We start from the raw sequence: 22885 nt of genomic DNA on the forward strand, positions 1-22885 counted from the left end.
AGGGCAAGAGGTCTAGAATACTGAATAATCCACGCAAAAAACCAAAGGTTACAACTTCACATGTTGATCAATATTCCTGTAAAGTTTCTCGATTCTGACTCAAGCCTTTTATGAGATACACATGACACAACATTTTAGAACAGTCTTTGGGCACTTACTCTATAATTTTTTGTTAAATGTACAAGCAAGCCACAATGTGCTTAACTACAAAATTAATGCAGTCCTGTAAAGTTTCATGACTCTAAATCAAATATCTTTTTGGATACGCTCTACACTAATTGACATTTGCAAGTTTTTACTAAGTCAAGGGCAATAACCCTGACAAAACGCAATTAATTCAATTGCGAAACCCCAGGTGCACAACTTCACATGCTGAGCAACATTTCTATTAAGTTTCATGACTCTAGTTACGCACCACACAAGTTGAAAAATGCAAATTTTCACTAAGTCTAGGACAATAACTCTACAAATACTGAATAAATGCGCATGTAAACCCCAATGAGTTTCATGACTAGGTCCGATGATTTTTGGGCTACGTATGACAAAAGTTGAAAATTGCAAATTGTAACTAAGTCAAGGGCAATAACTCAAAAAGTAATGAATAATTCCGAACGCAAAACCACAGGTGCACAACTACACATGCCGACATATTTCTGTAAAGTTTCATGACTAGGTCAAATACATTTTGGGCTACACTTGACACAAGTTGAAAATTGCAAATCTTAACTAAGTCAAGAGCAATAACTCTACCAATGATTGCTATTCAAATATGCAGATTTATCTAAAATATTATTTTATCGCATGTTATATATTGCCTAACGTATTAAGTTTAAAATCTAAGCAATGCTTATGAAAATGTTAACATTTTTTAAAGGTCTAGTTGGAAATTTTGCTCAGTATAATTACCAAATAAAAAATTAAGTCACTGGCCAATTACTTGCACCATCATTTTTAGGTAATTAGTAGTTATTGTGATTTAGAATTTTGTACGGAAGGCAAAATACTACTTTGTTTACATTTTCCTAATAACATATAATGTATAAATTTCACATTCGTTTCTTCATTCTTCAGGTAATAAGCAAATTCTGAGGCAAAATGTAGAAATATAGCAGCCTATAGACTTGAACACAGACATAAGCAAAACAATATACATGTAGTCTCTTTTCATAAAAGAAAGGAATAAATAATAATAAGACAAAACCAGTCTTTTCAAATCCTGTTTATTTTCTGTCTGTGAACTAATTACACTAAGTAGAAAAAACATAACCTGACAACTGGCATAACATCGAACAATGTAAAATATAACCGAAGTCAGCTGGAGGGAGATTGTAACCATTTATAATAAATTCACACATAATCCAGACTTAGACAAACCATTTTTTTTTCATAATTGTTAATATTTCAGACAGGGGCCAGACTCTGAGTGGATGAGTGGAACCACTGACAGTTTGTAAGCTAGCTGAATAGCTTCCTCGCCAGAAAGAACTCAAAGACCCTGACTGGAATCGAATCCCACAACGGTGACGAGAAAGTGGTTTGCAGCTGAACACCTTTACCACTTGGCTACGGACGCAAATAAAAGTTGAACAGGCTGAAAACCATTTCAAAATTTTTAGCTTAAAATATATTGGTCCCATCTAATTTTAACAAGAAATATAAACTCTTTAAACCATAGGTTTTAATTAATTCAAAATGTTAAAAAAACCTTAGTGTACATCTTTATGTCCTACTAGTACCACTAGTTTCAAACGAGTACTACTCCGTTATACATATCTTGTCATTAAAATATAAAATTTCTCGAGGTCATATTTCAGATTAAAAGTATACTGAAGTTCTGAAATAAACCAAGTTACAAGAAATTTCTTTTAATTTCCTTATTTAAAAAAAGTTTGAACATGAACTCCATGCCTGAAATTTCATGTTCACATGTTATGTTTTATTGATTTAACATTCTGAGTAGATATAGTAGTAAATATTGAAAACTGCCAATCTTCTGTAAATGACAACTTAAATCAAGGATGAAATTGAGTAGTATATTAACAAACTGTCACTGTTACTTTGCATGAAGCGGTGTCAACAATTTTACAACAAGGGGTTCATATTTCATACATATATGATTAAGCAATGATATATGTTAAATGGAAATTAAGAACTTTGTGACATTACCATGAAAACATAGGAGCAGCAAAAAATAAATGTAAAACAATTTCATCACACAAAAAATTAAACAGTAACTTTAATTCCTGATAAGCTGAGGAAAATAATGGAACCAAAAACATTTGTATTATTTCATTTTTTCATACTTTTGATTGCACATAAAAAATGTATTTACATTAACATGAAGTCATTTCAAACTTACATTTAACACAAACAATTATAATAACAAACAAATTTATAATACAAATGTCATTTTTGCAGCTGTAAGTAAGGACTAGAAACTAAACTTTACAAACACTTAATACATAAATGTTATCCGTAACTGTTAATTTCATATATTTTTATATCTGTAAATAAAGGTACAGTTATATTCATGATTTTTCATTTATCATATTTTATTAAAGATTTACTTGATATAAGATCACCTACTCAATCTACATATATATTAATTTAATTTTGTGTTATTTTAACATTTGTGTTATGTACAGGGCATTTCAAATATGCATTTGTACATATAATGCCCACAAGTTAATTGCAATACAATTTAAAACCAAGCATTTTTCGATATCTTCATATATACAGTCAAACTTGTCAACAAGGCCACCAAGGGGAAAGTGTGAAAGTGGCCTTTGTTTGGGGGTGGGGATAATATCATTTTGCTTGATAAGCATTTATTTTAAATCCCCCATATACACAAATGTATACTTTTCGTACACTGAAAATAATAACTTTTCATTAACTATTCTGATAAAACACATTATAGACAAAATATAAACAATAAGGAATGTTAAACACGGCAAACCGAGCGATATATATAAAACAAAATATATCAATGTACAAATATTTACTAAATTGTGTCAACAAAATGACACTTTGGCATAAATTGCAGGTTTAAAAAAAGAAAACATACCACATTTTTCACTGATGAAAAATCATAAAATAAAAAAGCAAAAAAAAGCTCTTATTTCTATTTACATGAACACTTGACAAATTATTTCATGTCTGTTATAAGGTTTACATTAAAACAATCTACAAACCAGGGGTAACAGTAAAACAAAACATAAACATCTATGACAGCAGGGTTTACATAACCTTGATGTTCTAATTACTAAATGAGTCGCGTCATGACAAAACCATCATAATGGGTTTGCGACCAGCATGGATCCAGACCAGCCTGCGCATCCGCGCAGTCTGATCAGGATCCATGCTGTTCGCTATCAGTTTCTCTACTTGTAATAGAGTTGGTAAGCGAACAGCATGGATCCTGATCAGACTGCGCGGCAAACGCATTATGTTGGTTTTGTCATGACGCGGCTCAAATATAGCCAATTAAGGATACACAACACTGGATGTCTGCACAAATTCAGAACAGTTCTATCACAGTTATAAGCAGAAACAACAGTATTCTATGCATAGTTGACTTCATATTATATTATAAATATGTATAACTAAAAGACAAATATCTATGTAGTTTAAGGTTCATACACTGCAAATGGGAGTGCTTACACATGGTCTTATGGCCCTTCATTACTGTTTCTTAACATTTTAACTCTCTATACAAATTCTTATCTCTATACATATGGTGTTTCTTGTTTCTTAAAAAAATAGAGATTTGAAGACTTTAATACCTTATTCGTCTAAGAAATCTATATATAAATTTAAGCAGAATGGACCAGAGAAAAATCACTTTGTAGGTGAAACACACAAGATGAGTTGTAGCAATGAATTGATTTTCATTTTAGTATTAAGTTCTATATAATGAACCCATATCATAATGTCATTTGAAACTCATCCCCTTTAAACAAAGAAACACACAACGTTATTATTCTGATAATAAATCATGAACCTTAATATGTACAGGTAATGTGTACAAAATTGCTACACAAAAAAACCCACACAAAATAGCATCTGTTTACAAATTATAGGGGAATAATAAAAGAAGGTAAGTCATGTAATAAAAAACAAAGTTTACAGTAACAAATGAGGTATGTAAGGCAATACTAGTTAATGCAAGTCTTATAAACCTTAAAGAAACTAGCTAGTAACTTATATATTTTACATCAGTATATAAAAATTCATTTTGTCTCTCCACAAAAACAATAATAAGTTTTCAGTTTTAATACAAAGAAACAAACAAAACTGTATAATTATAGTAAATCAAAACTACAAATTTACACAATGTACAGATTTGAGATTCAAATAAAACTGATATTTATGCCCCATCAAATGCTTCCTACACTAATTCGAAAGCTGTTTATTTCCTTTTTATTTAAAAATTTTGCATACCTCAATTCCTGCAAATTTAAGCCTCTATTAAGTAATATAACATTCATAATAAATTCATTACAAAATGCAAATGGTCACATCATTATAATAATTCATTCATGATACTAATTGAATGTTATGATTCAGTAATCAAAAGTTATTGGGTGTTTTGACTATATTTCACAGTGAAAGTTCTTTGCTCTGTATTTCTTCAGTTGATTGACCAAACCAAATTATGTATAATAGCATATGTTATAGCGTGTAAGTCCACAGAGAAAAACAATACATATGTTTGATGTGTAAACAACATGCACTTGACGACGGATCTCTGAATATAAATGTAAACTATGTCTTAAAAGTGTAATAAACATATTAACAATAAAAACAGTAACAACACCAAGAAAAGAACGTTTTGAAACTTTCTTCTTCCTTTCAACAAGCTATATATAATTTTGCTTATGCTTTATTTTAGACAGTAGACCTGACTAGCTGAGAACATTATTGTCCAAGACTTAAGCAAAAACCAAGTTGTTATGACACAAGCGTTTTGATTGGTTGTTATCAGCAAACAGGTTGTGACGTCAGTTCTGAGTGGCTGAGAATACTTGTGCTGGATGTTGTACTGGTTCTACTGCTGCTCTGTGAAGGTCTCATTGTTGGAACTAAAATTAAAAAAAAAGTTTTTAGCTAATTCATTTTTCCGAGACTTTGCATTACCAATAAGCCAGAAGCCTTCCCTTTATTTGTACTAAACATGTTCAAATTTTTTATATTCTTAAATATACACTACATTCAGAAGATTTCTGAGGGAAGAAATTAAAGAAAGCTGGGCAAGTTAGCATACAGACTTACAAATTTAATAAAAACATTTTTTCACAGGTCTTCACTGAAAGGTAGACAAATATTTTGGGGATTTAAGGTAAACAGATCGAAAAACTTTGATCAAATCGAAGCATGTGGCAGCAAAACAAATGAAGATTCTTGTGCATACGAAATACTTAGAAAAAGCAAATGAATGACATCAACAAAACAAAAAGCGAAAATAAAGAGAAAATGATGCCCAAAAAGCATTGTATGTAACAATTGAAAGAGAAAAATATGACATGTCAGCTAAGTATCCAAATGAGTAACCTGACCATGCTGACAATACACCTGAAGTACTTTTCTCTTTCAGTAAGTAGGTAAATTTCTGACTTAGTGAAATTACTGTAAGTTTCAGCCATTAACATTAACCAACACTACAAGAAATATTGACACATATCTTGTAAAATGCAACTATCTAAGCCCACAACCTAACATTTTTATGGCAAAATTACCAAAACCATTTTTTTCTGGCGTAAAATGCCATGTTTTTGACATTCAATCAAGAACAAGTTTTCAGAGAAAATACTCAGTAACCTCCCTTTATACCTGGTTTCTGTTAAGTCTTTTTTCTATTTGTTGCTTTATAATTTACTTTACTTCTTGTATGTTTTCACATGTAATAATACTTTAAAGGTGTCCTACTAACCGACCCTCAATTATCTATATTTTTACAATTTTAGTAAGCAAAAGTTTAACTTTCAAGGTTAACTTTACATATTGATGCAGGGCTATTTCATATGTAATTACAATAATATAACTTATACCAAATTTGGCCTATGAGTACAACAAAATGCCCTTGGCAATACATGTACATGTCTGGCCATATTTTTTTGACATTTGATCCTGACTTAAGGGTGATTAAAAAGATGACCAAACAGCTCAACAAAGAAATGTATGACAATTTCTTGGATGACTCTCAACTAACTGACAGATTTATAGTTCAGACAAGAACATTCAACATGGCAGATAACAAAATCACACATAAATCAATGAACATACATTGGCCCAATAAAGAACAAGAAAAATGTGTCCAAAGGACACTTCTGCTCCCACTTCATTCCCATCTCATTGTGGCATATTTTCATACTTATGCACATTTCATAAAGGCCAAGTATAAAGTTAGAAATAAGTAATATACAAGTATATAATCGAAGAATTCCACTCAAATTTAGTCTGTCTATATATTGTGTCATCACCATGATTGTCCAAATTTCAAGAACAGTCATTTATTCTGCTGCCAATCAAAAATTTTGGGAGTATCATGTAATGCATGTAATATGGCGTTAAGTCTGCACATATGTTTATATGTTGCTTTTCATTGGCCAATCAATAAATATATGTTGCTTTTTCCTTGGCCAATCAAAAAGGAATAAGCCATGGCAGAGACATTGCCTATGGACAGTAGATGAACCCTATTAATTTTGAGGTCATCTGGGGCAAAGTCGAGGTTACAGTTACAGAAATAAAGCAAGAAAAATGATAAAAAGTAAGCATGAAAAGTGAAACAATGAATGAATCCAAGGCATAAGAAATTGTTATTAATGAATATAAAGCACATGGATATTATATGAAAGATTCTTCATTTGAGAGAATTTGAAGAATTTATGAAAAAGTAAAAACTCAAACATAATGTCATTTTCTACATTAAATGCATAAATTTAATGAGAAGGTAGATCTTCTTAAAACAAACTACTCTATATCTCGGAAGACAAACATGGCAATTCTGAACACAAACTAATACAGGAATACTTTTCATTTTAATAGGTCTGATTTACATGTGATTATTTTAAAATTCTTCACTTCAAAAACAAGATACAAAAAACTGAGCCTAGTTTGGTAAATCTATAACAATGAACACCTTCCATGACCCTTGATTTCCGGAATACTTTACTTTCAAATTTGAATAAAACTTTTTAAATTAAATTTTAAAACTAAGTGTCTATCTATGCCTTAGGCATAATAATCATGCATGCAAACAGTTGATACACAAGTGTCTGACAACTACATCTGAGCCCTGTCACGACAAAACCAACATAGTGGGTTTGCGACCAGCATGGATCCAGACCAGCCTGCGCATCCGAGCAGTCTGATCAGGATCCATGCTGTTCGCTTACCAACCCTATGCTGGTCGCAAACGCATTACGTTGATTTTGTCATGACACGACTCCATCTGTTTATATACCAGTCTACTCACGCGAGGCAGGCTTGAAACTAAATGTAAAATGCAAATATAATCTCAAAGTGTTTTCAAGCTTAAAGCAATTTTCTTCATTAGACTGTTTTTCATACGATTTGAATAAAATGTTTAATTTTCTATGGATTTTTTAAAAACATTTTCGTCCTAACAAAGTTTTAAATATTCTTTTTCTGTAAATAAGATTTCTAAAGTTATTGCTGATTACTTTTACCACTTCTTTTCAAAGACTAATTACAGTTACCTCCCTTTACATCTGGTTTTTGCGTGTGTTTTTTTCTTTTTTATTTCTTTAAGGGATTTATTTATTATATCTTTCTTTTTAGTTATATATGATAATGCATTCATTATTATAATCAATAATACTTTTGATTCATCTTATTTGTTTTTTGACATTTACGTAGTCTCAAAATAAAATTCTAGCTAACAAAGCTGAACAAATGAATGTAAGATGGCCATTTTATTTTTCAAATTTATGGCTTTTCATGTTTATAAATAAAGATAATAGCATACTGCCCTGCCTATAAACAATAAGATACACTTTTTTCTAGCCTCTAGTCATATATCAAGATAAAGTGTACAAAAATAAAAACATACTGTAGCCCATTCCTTGAAGGAATAGTCTGAAAGCCTCGCTCACTTTGCCTGGCTGCTCCTCTAACGGCATACCACCACAGTCACTTATCTATAACAGAAATATAAACACTCATGAAGATTCATACTTTCACTTATTACTGTAACTTATTATCACTTTTGTTTAATTCTTTGTTTTAGTTTCAACACCAATTTTAACAGTTTTTTGTCATATCTTGGGAAGTCAGTCCACTTACAGGCTTTCCTCGATAACTAACCAGTAGTTAGCATTTTCTTCTCAAGTGACTGACTAGTAATACCACTTGATTTCTGAATCAGCAACTGAATATTTGTATGCAACCTGTGCTGACCAATCCAACACATCTGTTCTGTCAAGGTCTGCACTGTTTGCTATAAAATCAGTATTTGTTTTGAAATTTTCCCAACAAATGATGAATAGTTCAGTCCTGACTGAAAGTGGGGCAAGTTCATTTTAAAAGTGTTAAGGATTTTACTTATTGTTTGCTTGTTAAATGTTCATTCCAACTTGTATGATTAAATTGTTATTGAAATTGTCATGATATTAGAGGGAGAACATATTTAATTCTGTACCAGTACTCCCCAATCTTTTTAAGAAACTGACTAATTCTTCACAAATTACTCAGATCAGAAGTTGAAGGGGATATTTTTAAACATCATATCCTAAGCTAAATATTCATTGAAAAATATGTTCTACATAAAAATCTTGAACTTAAAGAGTTGTCAATAGAAATAACCTTAAGGAAATCTGTCTGTTCTGGGTCCATACGTCCATTCATGTCAACAACATCATCTATATGTGGTGAGTCATCACCTACCAGCATCATGGAGCGGCATCTGTAAGAAAATAAATGATAAACATTAAAAGTTTGCAGAATTATACATCTTACATTATCCTCTATATAACAAAATCTAGCAACTGCAAACATCAAAGTGTCTGTTAGAACTGATATTCTGTAATGTTTGGTTAATTTACAACAAAGTTCTCCATAGCAATTCTTTCAGATCAATCAATTAATAAAACCTTTCTATCAAAATAAATCATAAACATTTTAAATATTTGTATCATACATCTCAGACTTGGATTCAAATGACATGATACATTTTACTAAATAGACACTTCTTGTTAGTCATTCAATTACAGAATGTTACTGTTGATTTAACAGTTAGCGTCTTGGCAGCAATTGAATCTACCCATGCAAACAAAGATCAGCCGGCACAAATCATAGTCTTCACTGTTTGCCATTCAATCAGTACACATTATGATATTTTCCCTCAAAAATATGAATGGTTTTGTCCAGATGGACCAGTCCATTTAATATATATGCATGGAAAGGGTATAAGACAAGTACATACTTGATGGTTCTCACGGTGCCTTTCTTCATCATATCTAACTCACGAATCATGTCAAGATCTGTTCTCCTGTAAAACACCAGCAAGTTTCCTTATAAAATTTTTATAAATATTAAACCATCTTAGTATAGAAAAAAAGAATACAACTTCATGTAAATGTCATTACTCAAATTACATTCAAGCAGCATGTCTCCAGATTCATGCTTATTTTAATGATTATCTTAAAAAATATATTAAATAGTAAAATATTGTCAAGTGAACAAAAAAAGTAATTAGCAACCAATTTAAGATATTTATTACTGCAAAATCAGTCATAAAGTGCAGATAAAATGTAAATCGTTGCTTAATTGCAAATATTTTACTTTTTTTTAAAAAGCCTTAGTACATTTTTCTCAAGGTTGATTTTATTTGAATATTTTGGCCCATCTGGAGGCATGCGGCTTTAACCACTAATACCAAACTTTAACCATGAAAATAAAATATATGCCAGGCATATGACCCATTAACACCCACACCCATAACGACTTGACCTACATGTTTCTAATTATCTTAATCTGTGTCAAACTAGCATCAATGGAATATAATAAACCAACATTTAACAGGAAAATCCTTCAGATACACTAATTACAATATTTTTCTTTTATAATGATAATAATATACTTTAACAGGAATTTCTATGAAAATGAGAGGACAGGTAGAAATTTACATACTTCAGATAGGACTCAATGAACAGAGAGAGATTCTGTGGGTTTATTGACTTTATATAATCCTTGTAGACCATGACAAGATCGTGGTTATCCCATCTTGTTTTCTGAAATTAGAACACAAAATACCATACATTACATTGTATCATAGTTTGGAGACTTTACTATTGAAAATGTGTCACAGTTAGTCTAGATCGTATACACAAACATGTACAGTGCATATACTGGAGTGCAGGTATCAGGTACCCGCACTCCAGTTACTCCATTGTTCTGTTGGAAAAAAAAGGCATGCTCATTGATTGGCTCATTTTTTCTGGGGATTTCTTTTTGTAACCACAGAGAAAGGGATAATGATGATGAAGGCATATTCAGATGCTTGGTCATTGATAACTTTTTTCTGTGGTGACCAGTAGGAATGTGTTTTTATTTTTACCTATGATACAAAAGAGTTTACTTATATAATACCACAAAAAATACACACTAGGTTTTTTTCACAGCATTTTGGGAACATGAACCAACCCCCAGAATTTGGAATTTTTAAAATGTTTAAGACCATTGGGAAAAAACTGACAACATATTGTATACATCAAATAAGATAAAGAAATCAAATATTTGGTAAATCAAATTACTTTCATATTTCACTCATAAGCACAAATTACAATTTTGAATGCAAGATTACAATTTTCTATTGCATTGTGCAGTTAAATGTAACAAAATGACAATATTTTTTTTATCTAAGTTTTTTCCTCCTTGAATTGGGAATTTCTCCTTGAAAATGGGAAAACCCAAACTTTTGGCATTGGGACATGACAGACCCAATATCAGTCATCAAAAGAGGCAAAAAAAAACACCTGGTGTCACACTGACAGTCATAAACCACACATTTACAACAGTTCTCGTAAATCTTTGACAGTCATCAAAGGGGTTTACATAAACCTTACTGTCACAATATTTACAAGAATGCTTCAAATAATTTGTCAAATTCAGAATTTATTTGACAGTTTACATGAGAAGAACAATGCTGCATGTCCCCCACAGCATTTTAACACATCAGTTTACATAAATTATTGCTCAGTCTTAGTTGACAAACCATTACACAATTATTCTATTATTGTTACAAGTATCTGTCTAAAGTTAACAAAAACATAACATTGAAAGGAGGGAACAGTACTCCTAACCTTGATATATAGATAAGACATTTAACTTCCCCCAACTTTAATGTGTTCATAAAATGAAAATGTTTGCATCCAAGCTCCAATCCTAAGGTTAAATTTAAAAATACATTGGTTTTTTTATTAACAGTAAAGTATTACCTTTCCAAACCAGTGCCAGAGCAGGTATTCCTCTGTAAAGTTAGTCATCTGTCCACTCCACAAGTACCAAGAGTTCATCTGAAAATAAATGTAACACTTACAATATGTACACAGTACATGGATAGCTTTCTTACTTGAAAGAAACCGCAGTCCCTGGTGGGATTAGAAGCAAATGGCTTGAAGTATGTAAAGCAATAATCTCTTTTCGAAAACAATATTAGTTCTCCCAAAACAGTAAGACTTCAAAATGAATTTAAGCTTGGTAGAGCAGCACCTCTCAGTAATAACAAAAATCATTGTCACAAAAAGGCTTTTACTTGGTAATTTCTTACTCTTATTGTATAATACTGCAATAGTGTTCTGTGTTACTTACTATCTTAATCAAAATATGGGCTATGGCATAGAAATGAAATATACAAGTTACTTTGTTACTTACCTTTTGATATCCCCATTCAATCCAGCCAGGTTTTGTAGATGTGGCATTTACAAGGACAAGAGAGTCAACACGAGATTGATGCTTCATCTGAAATTACAATTAATAATCTGATTATATTGCTTAATAACAAACCCAGAAAAGATCTTAATTTCTTTTTCTTAATCATATTTGTAATTATGTCTAAAAAAACAAAACAAAACAAGAGGGCCATGATGGCCCTGAGGTCGCTCACCTGTATATAGGCCCCCTGGAGCGGGGCCAGTTTAAACCCCAGGGCTTTTATTTTAACAAACTTGGAAGACACCCATTAGAAGATGTTTCATGATGTTAAGTTTTAACTACACACATATAATGAAAAATAATTATTCCCCCCCCCCCCAACAGGGCAAATTTTAACCCAAGGGCTTTTATTTGAACAAACTTGGTAGACACCCATAAGAAGATGTTTCATGCTAAACATCTAAGCTCTAGCTCATTGGGTTTTTTAAAAGAAGATTTTTTAAGTTTACTATACACATATAGTTTAAAAACAATGACACCCAGGGGCAGGGCCAGTTTTGACCCCAGGGCTTTAATTTGAACAAACTTTGTAGACACTTGCTAGAAGATGTTTCATGCTTAATATCTAAACTCTAGCTATTTGGGTTTTTTCAAGGAAGATTTTTAAGTTTTTGCTATACACATATAAGGAAAATCAATGACCCCCGGGGCGGGGCCAATTTTGACCCCAGGGCTTTTAACTGAACAAACTTTGTAGACACTTACTAGAAGATGTTTCATGCTAAAAATCTTGGCTCTAGCTCTTAGGGTTCTTTAACATAAGAATTTTTAAGTTTTTACTATATACATATACGGAAAATCAATGACCACCTGGGGCGGGGCCAATTTTGACCCTAGGGCTTTTATTTGAACAAACTTGGTAGACACCCATTAGAACATGTTTCATGCTAAATATCTTAGCTCTAGCTCTTTGGGTTTTTTAAAAGAAATTTTTTAAGTTTACTATATGCATTTAGGTAAAATCAATGACCCACTGGGGCGGGGCCAATTTTGACCCCAAGGGCTTTTATTTGAACAAACTTAGTAGACACCCAATAGAACATGTTTCATGCTAAATATCTTAGCTCTAGCTCTTTGAGTTCTTTTAAAGAAGATTTTTTAAGTTTTTACTATATACATATAGGGAAAATCAATGACCCCCTGGGGCGGGGCCAATTTTGACCCCAGGGCTTTTATTTGAACAAACTTGGTAGACACTCACTAGAAGATGTTTCATGCCAAATATCTAAGCTCTAGCTCTTTGGGTTTTTTAAAAGAAGATATTTAAAGTTTTTTTCTTTTGGTTGCCATGGCAACCAGAGTTCTGCATGGAATTATATTCTTTGAACAATTTTTAAAGGTGACCACCAAAGGAACATTCCTGTGAAGTTTGGATGAAATTGGCCTAGTGGTTTATGAGGAGATGTCATTTAAAGTAAAAGTTTACGGACGGACGGACGCCGGACAAAAAGCGATCACAAAAGCTCACCCTGTCACTTTGTGACAGGTGAGCCAAAAAACCTTGGGTTTCCACCAAACCTATGCAATGTACAAGAGAATTGAAATCTGAATTGAATACTTGATTTTATGATTTTTTCAGTCATTAGCAAATTTAATTTGTTAATGTTCTAAACTACTATATGAAATACTTACAGCAAACCTGGAGAGAATATTGGCACCTGATCCTACACCAAACCCTATAAACCTCTTAACTCTGAAACAAATATTTAGAAATTCAGACAATTCATTTACATATTTTCAAATATATATGTATAAAAATAACTCAATTAAGCAATGCAACAATACATTTTTGAAAACAATGACAATACTGCATCAAAGTACAGCCATTTAAACTATATTTTACATAGTCTTGAGACAAACTTCAAGGTCAAGTCTATAATAAATACAGCCATACCATTAAATATAGGAATAATTACAACATCGCAACAACACTATCTTTAATGCTTGCAATAGTTGGCCTTCACTTGAAATCAACCTTACAGAAAGATCAACAGCTTCATAAACACAACAAGAGCAGTTCCCCATGTTACGTTAATGCTCCTCTGTTAAAATTCTAAGTTACAAAGGGGTATAACTCCAAAATATTGCTTTCATAATTATGCCACTTGTAAAACAACTGTACCTTGACATTCCAAGTTTTATGTTGATACCTTTTGAAATATTTGAATAATGGGCTACATTTAAGTTTTTACACAACAACAACGACAATGATGCAGCAGTGATCACAATATCTTGACCTTTTCTTCGAAACAGACAAGATAATAATAATAACTTTGAAACAACATGATAAAAAGCTCTCATTGTACAAGCATATTTAGATCAAGATTACCCTGAGGTAAAGATTAAACAATGTAACACATACCCAAAGTGGTCAGCTATTGTGAGCACAGCTTCAGCCAGCTCGTCCATCGATGGATAGAAAAACCTGAAAACACACAAACATTCATATAAATACATAACCTTTATAATGATGGAACAAATATATATTTTCTGCCACAAGTATTGAGTAAGGCGAGCCTGCACACCCTGGGATAACATACTGTTAGCAGAGGATGTTCGAAAATGTCATGATATCTCTTTAACTGATAACAGACAATTCCATATTCAAAGCAGGGCAATACCATTATACAAATTCAGCATGTTTATGGTAAAATTAAGGTCAACTATGATTTGATATTTATCTAATGTCAGAAACTACAATGTACATGTAGATGAGACATTAAATCAGATGTAAAATTAAGAAATAATCAACATTAAAAATCTTAGCAAGTTTTGATGTTTTTACCTTTTATTTCAAATGTAACAGTAACTAAAATATGGAGCAAGGAATAACAAAACAACATAATTTGAACACACTAGTCAATATTTTTTCAATGAATACTGAACAAGAACAACTTAATTATATCAATGCTCATATTTTTTTTATCTTAGAAAAACAAAGATTATGTATGTAAATGCAGAATGTGAATCTTATGATCTATATAGTATACCGGTAGTAAATTGATCCTAGCCATGATATAGAATAATACCCAGGAAGATCAATATAAATGTCTGAACATCAGAGAAATTTAACAACAAGCAAAACATATAATAAATTCCAGAAACACCATTTGTTCTTTAAGGGAATAATGCCAACTTTAACTCCCAAAAACAACAATAATAGCCAAGAAGCAAAACAAAGTAAAAACCATTCTTACTTCTTCTTTTTAGATGGCTTCCTGAATAAATATGATACATTAAATATGGGTGATGTGAAATTAACATAAATAAAGGTTAACCAGGAAAAAGTGTTTCCCAAAAATGTGATATTATATAACTTATTAAAATATGTAACACTTGTAACAAGTATATTTTAAACCCTTAACCTGCTGGAACAAGAAGTCACGAGCCTTTGACACCAGTGCAGCCTGACCTGAGGCCCTGAAAGTGACTTATTCTAATATTTAATTTTGATATAAAAAAGTGGCTTATTCTAATATTTAATTTTGATTTTTTTTTCCAAATATAAAATCCATCGAACAAAATCCAAAGGCAAATTTATCCATTACACAAATTTCGCAGGTTAAGAGTTTATCAACTTGCCATGTGTTTATAAAGACTGGAACACAACACAGTATTAGACAAACAATATAGAATTTTAAATATGAAGAATTTATCATGAGGGGCAGATGGTTGACAGAAGGTTATCAGTCATATATATAATGCCATCTTATCTAATACTGTAATGTTTTACATGTATTGTCACACTAATATGGAAAGCGAGGGTTTTTTTTAATGACCAAAATGAAAGCAATTTTTAGACTTCATGAAATATTTGAGGTACATTTTAATCACCTCAGCAAAAGACTATTCTGCTATACAGCCATGGTGTCCCTGACCCATTTTGGAATGCAAAAGGTAATCCGAATAATATTATTTTAGGGCTATGAAGAAATTTATTTGAATAAACTTGAAAAATACAAATAATGACTTATTAATAATGATAATAGTATTATATGATTTAACATATCCTATAAGGTAAATGTATATTATCTGTTCAAAAGAAATCAAAATGGAGAAGCACTAATAATGTTAATACTACAGATGATTTTTTGAAATCCTTGCATACAAACTTGAAAATACTTTGAGAAAATACAATTTCTAATCTAAACTAAATATGCATTTACAAAAAATCTTTATCATATGAGTAATTTTAGTAAGTACTGAATCAGATTACAGATATGGTGAAGTTGATTTTGATCAAGCTAAAAGGTAAAAACATGCCTCATTTTAAAAAGTAAAATTGGAAAATAGATTTTAGCCTTAATACTTTGACCCAACTGACCTGAAACTTTATCTAAAAGGAAGATATCCATTAAATATACAAGATATCAGTCAATGAATGCATTTGTTATCACATAATGATAAGTATGTAATACTTTGCTGGGAGAATTACTAAAGGCAAAACACAAAGATGCACAGACCAGCAACTTTATGCTCTGCTGAACTATTTTGTGCAGCGTACAAATGTTTAAAAGCTGCAGATAAGAGTAAGACAAGTTAGTAGGTTAACAGTCGATTGCTAACAATTGGTAAAATTGTACTTGATTTGTTTGGTTTTATGGCACACCAACACAGTTTAATAGTTCAAATGGCGACAAATCAGGAAAGATGATTTTGGCTAACATCTGGTGTTACAAACTTGAAGCAAAACCAGTGGTCAAAATCACTTCACCTGGTGGAGCTCAGAGATGCATAGACTCCAATAACTCAAACCGTTTTAGTTGCCTCTTATGAACACACAGGGTTAAAACAGTGGCTGCAATTTTCTGACGCCTCAACCTGTTAAGGCAACCCCTCAGCCAAAAGGGGTTAAAAATTGTACTAAATTCTACAAAACAACACTTATAGATAGCAAACATACACAGTGCTACAATATTAGATACTACAATTAGCTATACAAAACTGGAAGCTAAAGAAAAAATACACAATCACTCTAGACATTGTGCATTACATACCTCTTGCCTAAAGACTCAGGATTGCCAAGTGCATCAGAACTGTATAATACATAATTACATTCACCATTCAAAAATGCAAGTCATTTAAAAGCAAAGATTTACCAAATGTCAGGAATGGAAATTAGAAGAAAAGTTTCCAAGACTTTCAATATTATCTGTGATGTTTTGTTGTGTTTTTTTTTTACTTTTAATTAAACCAATTAAGACATTGTTCAGAATGTTTTTTTTTATCTTAATTGGGAATGCGTTTTCTCTAATTATTTTAATTATATAGAGGCCTTAGCCTCTTAGTTTTGTGAAGAATTATCACTAAAATTTCTGATTCAGGAAAGAAAAAACTGGTGCAAGTTTGGTTTTTTGGGGGGAAAACTGCATGGTTTTAAAGAAAAATTTCCATTGGGAAGAGGCTTTTTAGTTAAATATTTCTAGGGCATTCAGTGAGCATAATTCTGTTCTGGCCAAATTAAAACGTTAAGTTTTGAGTTCAACCACAACTTCTAAACACACTGAGCACCTATTCATTCACAGAAAGCATAAATCTCACTTCTCAATTTGATAACTAGCTATTGTTAAAATGTAGCTCAAACTTGCAATCCAATCCCTTTAATGTTCATGAATATCATTAATTCATTTACTTAAAGCTTAATTTAAAAGACACAAATTAGGTCATATGGTGCCCAAAACCAGGAAATATGATTTTGGCTAACCTTGATGTAACAAACTTTAAGTCACACCAGGGGTCAAAACCATCTCACCTGGTTGGAGCTATTTAAATTTTACAAATTTCCATTCCTGTAAACTAAACGTTTTGCAGCTATTTAAAAATAAATGCCATTTTTTGTAATATAAACATGCAGTACACAGCTTGGTTTATGTGCATCAATTTATCAACAGGTCTATATACTGAACTAAGTCTATCTATCAAACACGTGTATTAGGCCATTGCTTACATAATGAGATTAACACTATTACACTGTAATTGAGGGGTGACATTTGAGACTGCAAGTAGACTGATCATTCATATGAAACACTGTTTAACTGCATTTAAACATTATAAAGAAGGTCTAGAGTAATTTAGAAAACTCTTAAAAATAACAAAGATAAATTATCATAGCAAACTATATTACCCTATACTTTATTGACAGAGAAGCAACATCTTAAAAACTTATAAAATGACATTTACAAATTTATAATATTAATGTATCTTCTTTTGACCTTTATGTACTAAAAAATATTGATTTTGTTTTCCCATGATGACTTAAGGAATGAGCATTCCATGCAAAAACTACTATAAACTTACAAAAAAGAAAAGAAAATACAGTTGTACTAATAGGTAATTTACTAATGAACACACCTTTTTTACAACTGATGTTATTTCATCCACAAAATAAAGACATTTTTTCTGACTCTAGTCAGATACAAATATTTAACATAACTTTCAAGACGAATATATCACAAAATATCATGCCCAACTACTTTGTATATGTTAAACCTTTAAAATGGATTGACCTTAAACAACTCAAGGAATTTGATACAGTGCAAATGGAGTGTTGTGATGATTATAATTTACAACTGTTCATTACACAGGTTTAATGATTAGGCAATAAATCATTCCATTAACAAAACTATTCCTTACAAGTTCACTGAAAATATCTTTTGCTTATTGATTCATGGACATTTCATATTTGTATAAACTTGATCCCTAAATAATAAATGAAGAACTGATGCAGACAAAATTTAATTTTGTTCATACTTGACCATCAAGCAGGGTTTTTTCACAGAAAGGGAAAGGGACCCTTCTCTTAATACACAACATTTTTGCAAAAGGGGAAGAAAAATATTGATGTAAACTGAATTTTAGAGGAATTTTTTTAAAGAATTTTACTGAGGAAAAGCAGTCCTTAAATGACCCTGTTAAAGAAGGGGGGTGGAAAGCCTTGACCAAAGGATCTTTATACCCAGATCACTATGGAATTCAATTATTCAGAATATACGATAATAATAGCGCCTTTTACCATACAAGTTACCATTTATAATGAAATCTTTATTTCAGATTTAATGACTTTCAAAGAAAAAGAGACTACAATGTGTTTATTTCTACAGGTCATCTCAAAATATATACACTTTTCAAGATTTCCATGCATTGATGTTACACTATATAAGTAATAAATCCAAAGCCTGTATGTTATCAATCAGAGAAAACAACCCTTCTATATTATACTTCAATAATCCCATGCACATATGTTACATAAATGGTCCTATTGGGTACTTACTCTGGTTTAAGATTCATGGCACCGTCCTCCATGCCTGGGGCATTAAGGTGATACACACAGAAATGTTTCATTATTTGAACCATGTCAGGATAACTGAAGAAACCTTGGAAACAAGTGATATCTGAAAAATGAAACATCACAAGCTTTAACTAGAACTATCGCTGAATGCGATTCATACCCCCACCAATGTCCTTGACAGAAGACCACTTGGAAAGGTGGTTAAGGGAATAAAATGTGGCACAAATACATAAAAAGAAATTATCTCTGGTGAAAAAAATACTAATTGTACAGGTAATAGTATAAATTTATATTATCAAATCATGTTCGAAACAGTTACAAATAACCTTTCATTTTCCCAATGTATTAAACATTTTATTTATAAGTCAAATTTTGACCTTCAAGTGTGGCCTTGACCTTAATCTGGCACAAGGGTAAGATGGGTTTTGCACATCACCCAGTTTGGTTGAACATCTGAGTAAAGTTTGAAGAAAATCCTTTCATTAGTATAGAATTTATTAAGTAGACACAATATATTGTCTAGTATTGGTTGTATGTAAATTTGAAGACTTAAAAAGGGGCATAACTTTTTCAAAATGCAATACAGAGTAATGAAACTTGACCTTGCATATCTTATTTGCCACACCTCATATATCTTTTAAGTTTCAAGCAAATGCCTGCGCTAGTTTTCAGAATTATTCAAGTACATGTTAAAAATTTAAGAACATTTTCTAAGTCAATTTTTTGACTTTCAAGTGTGACCTTTACCTTTACCCAGTACAAAGGTGACATGGATTCTGCACATAACCTTGTTGAGTTGAAAATTTGAGTAAAGTTTGAAGAAAATTCTTCCATTAGTATAGGATTTATAGAGCGGACACAACATATTGGCAAATATTTGATTGCATGTAAATTTGAAGACTTAAAAAGGGGCATAACTTTGGTAAAATGCAATACACAGAGTTATGAAAACTTGAACGAACAGCATATCGGAATTGTGACCCTTCAAAAATATTTTAAGTTTCAAGCAAATACCTTTTCTAGATTTAGAAATATTCAAATAAATGTTAAAAAATTAAGAATATTATCTAAGTCAATTTTTGACCTTAAAGTGTGACCTTTGACCTTAAGCCAGCAAAAGAGTGACATAAGTTCTGCACATCCCCTGGTTGAGATGAACATTAGAGCCAAGATTGAAGAAATCTTTCAATTGGTGTAGGACTTACAGAGCGGACACAACATACTGTGTAATATTTGATGTTTGATATTTGACCTTCAATTGTGACCTTGACCTTGAGCTGGCACATGGGCAACATGGGTTCTGCACATCCCCTTGTTGAGGTGAAGATTTGAGCCAAGTTTGAAGAAAATCTTCAAGTAGTGTAGGACTTACAGAGCGGACACGACATACTGTGTAATATTTGATTGTTTGATATTTGACCTTCAATTGTGACCTTGACCTTGAGCTGACACATGGGGCGACATGGGTTCTGCACATCCCCTGGTTGAGGTGAACATTTGAGCCAAGTTTGAAGAAATCTTTCAAGTAGTGTAGGCCTTACAGAGCGGACACGACATACTGTGTAATATTTGATAGTGTTTGATATTTGACCTTCAATTGTGACCTTGACCTTGAACTGACACATGGGCAATATGGGTTCTGCACATCCCCTTGTTGAGGTGAACATTTGAGCCAAGTTTGAAGAAAATCTTTCAAGTAGTGTAGGACTTACAGAGCGGACACGAAAATGGAGACGGACCGACGGACGGACGGACGGACCGACCGACGCGACAAAGCGAATCCATTATAGCCCCCCCCCCACATTTTGTGGTGGGGGTATAATAATATCATCTCTGCATCAGGTGAAAAAGGGGAAACCAATCTGAATTTCCAAAACAGATGGGGTTTTTTCAGTGACTCTCCTTATATAACAGAGGCCTATAAAAGGCTTCTTCCCAATTAAAAGTTCCTTTAAATTGATGCAGTTTTCCAAAATATATTCTAACTTACCCCAGCTTTTTTACTTCCCAAATTAGCAATTTTAGCAATATTTTTTTCCCAAATCAAGAGGCTTAGGCCTCTTCCCAAGTAAGTGAGAAAAACCACGGACCTTAGAATGTGTCTTTAGAAATTTGGATTATATTTCAGTTGTGTTTTTTTTTGGCAATTTTTTGTCCAATTGTTAAATTTAACATGGCACTTAATTTACTGTTTTTAAACCCAGCAATTCCTTATGATTCTTTCAATTCATAATAAGATGTAAGCCCAAAGGGTTTCTTATTGCAACAGTAATGTTGGACTGTATAGAAAAAATATATTGGTAAATCTTACGGTTCAACCCGACATCATGGAATGTAAATATAGCTGGTTTAGATCTATCTCCTTGGGTGGCCACATGGATATTTCCATAGGGAAATCTCCAAAATCCTCACTCTGAAAAAAAGCCCAAATATACCTTCAGGTGTTTTTTATACCAAAAAATATTTTTTGTTCCTTGGGTTATTTTATTTAAGCATATTTATTTTATTTAAACTGGAGTAAGGGGGGAAAGCCCGGGGTGGGCCCAAAATGAGGGGTTGATTTTTATTATCCCATGAACAGACCCTTTAAAAAAACCCAAAACTTCAAAATTTTTATTTTTATTTTGTGGTTTTTTTAAAGCCCTTCCCGAGGGAAACCCCAGTTTGGAAAAAGGGACGGGAACTTTAAGTGATTGGGCTTTGCCATTTTGGGGATAGAGCCCCGTCATGCAGTTTTGACCAAACCCCTATAAATATTGACTGATTTCCCAAAATTTTTTTTTTGATATTTTTGGGCATTCCAAAAACCCGGAAAGGCCAAATTCTTTTCCAAAAATTCAATGGGAGGAAAAAGGGGTTTCCAAAAATTTTTAAAATTTTATTAAAGTTAAGAACAAAATACCTGGATTTAAAAATACTGGATCATTTATATCAAACGCCCCTTGGTTTAAAAGTCCTGACATTGGGGAATGGGGGTCAACCCCAAAATGGGGTTAACTTCTCCATTGGGGCCGGGGTTTTCTGAAAAAAATAGAAAAAAAAAAAAGTCAAAAATCTTTTTTTTTTTTTCTGGCCAGGGGGATTACCCCTAATTCAAATTCTTTACAAAATTAAAAGTGGGAAAAAAAAACCTTTTAAAATGTCTAATTAAAAATTTATGTAAAATTTTCTCATAATTTAATGTATGTTTAAATTTAAAAGTTTCAAAAATTTCATTGCTCTTCAATAACAACACTCCAAAAAGCAGGGGACATGTTTTAATTATCAATCACCAACAAAAAATTGGGTTTTTGGGTTTTTTTTTTAAAAATTTTTTAAAAAACAATTTTTTTGTCATTTCATGAAAAACAATCAAATTAAAAGCATTAAACTTTTTTTCAAAAAATTTAATAAATGCATGAATAAAATACATAACCATCATGTAACAACATATTCACCATGAACATCATCATGTTCAACAAAATAAAACGATATTTAAATTCAAAGAAAAGTGTATCCCCTTTAGCAATACATTTTATAACATACATTGTATTAAAAAAGAAGCAAACAATTTTTGCTTGTATTTGCGGCTGTCAAGAAAGTTGACAGTAACTACAAACAATCTAGTAAAATTCAAAAAGAAATTTAAGTAAAAACAGG

General features: G+C 31.8%; 1 protein-coding gene and 1 long non-coding RNA gene across 2 annotated transcripts; one reads left to right on the forward strand and one right to left on the reverse strand.

Moving 5' to 3' along the window:
• Positions 1-1201: 1201 nt before the first annotated feature.
• On the reverse strand, positions 1202-21632 carry LOC132736340 (protein NDRG3-like). Its single transcript, XM_060723451.1, has 13 exons — positions 21558-21632; positions 19229-19349; positions 16956-16994; positions 14321-14383; positions 13591-13651; positions 11899-11985; positions 11463-11540; positions 10156-10256; positions 9449-9514; positions 8830-8929; positions 8078-8165; positions 7481-7497; positions 1202-5084 (listed from the first exon to the last, which is right to left on the reverse strand). Exons 2-13 carry the CDS (start codon positions 19309-19311, stop codon positions 5073-5075), a joined length of 795 nt encoding a protein of 264 aa, XP_060579434.1. The 5' UTR covers positions 19312-19349; positions 21558-21632; the 3' UTR covers positions 1202-5072.
• LOC132736341 (uncharacterized) lies at positions 12727-13256 on the forward strand. Its single transcript, XR_009626567.1, has 2 exons — positions 12727-12914; positions 13082-13256. It is a non-coding gene; the product is annotated as an uncharacterized LOC132736341 (long non-coding RNA).
• Positions 21633-22885: the final 1253 nt, after the last annotated feature.

The sequence above is a fragment of the Ruditapes philippinarum genome, unplaced genomic scaffold, assembly GCF_026571515.1.
Source record: "Ruditapes philippinarum isolate M1 unplaced genomic scaffold, ASM2657151v2 ctg2670_1_1_1_1, whole genome shotgun sequence".
NCBI classification, from domain to species: Eukaryota; Metazoa; Mollusca; class Bivalvia; order Venerida; family Veneridae; genus Ruditapes; species Ruditapes philippinarum.

Bases quoted from the DNA above. Each gene is read 5' to 3' on its own strand.
- LOC132736340 (XM_060723451.1), bottom strand. From the start codon at position 19,311: ATGGTTCAAATAATGAAACATTTCTGTGTGTATCACCTTAATGCCCCA. The intron at 14,384-16,955 runs GTATGTAATGCA...GTGTGTTTTCAG, and splicing joins CCTGAGTCTTTAGGCAAGAG to GTTTTTCTATCCATCGATGG. The intron at 10,257-11,462 runs GTAATACTTTAC...TTCTAATTTCAG, and splicing joins TCTGGCACTGGTTTGGAAAG to AAAACAAGATGGGATAACCA.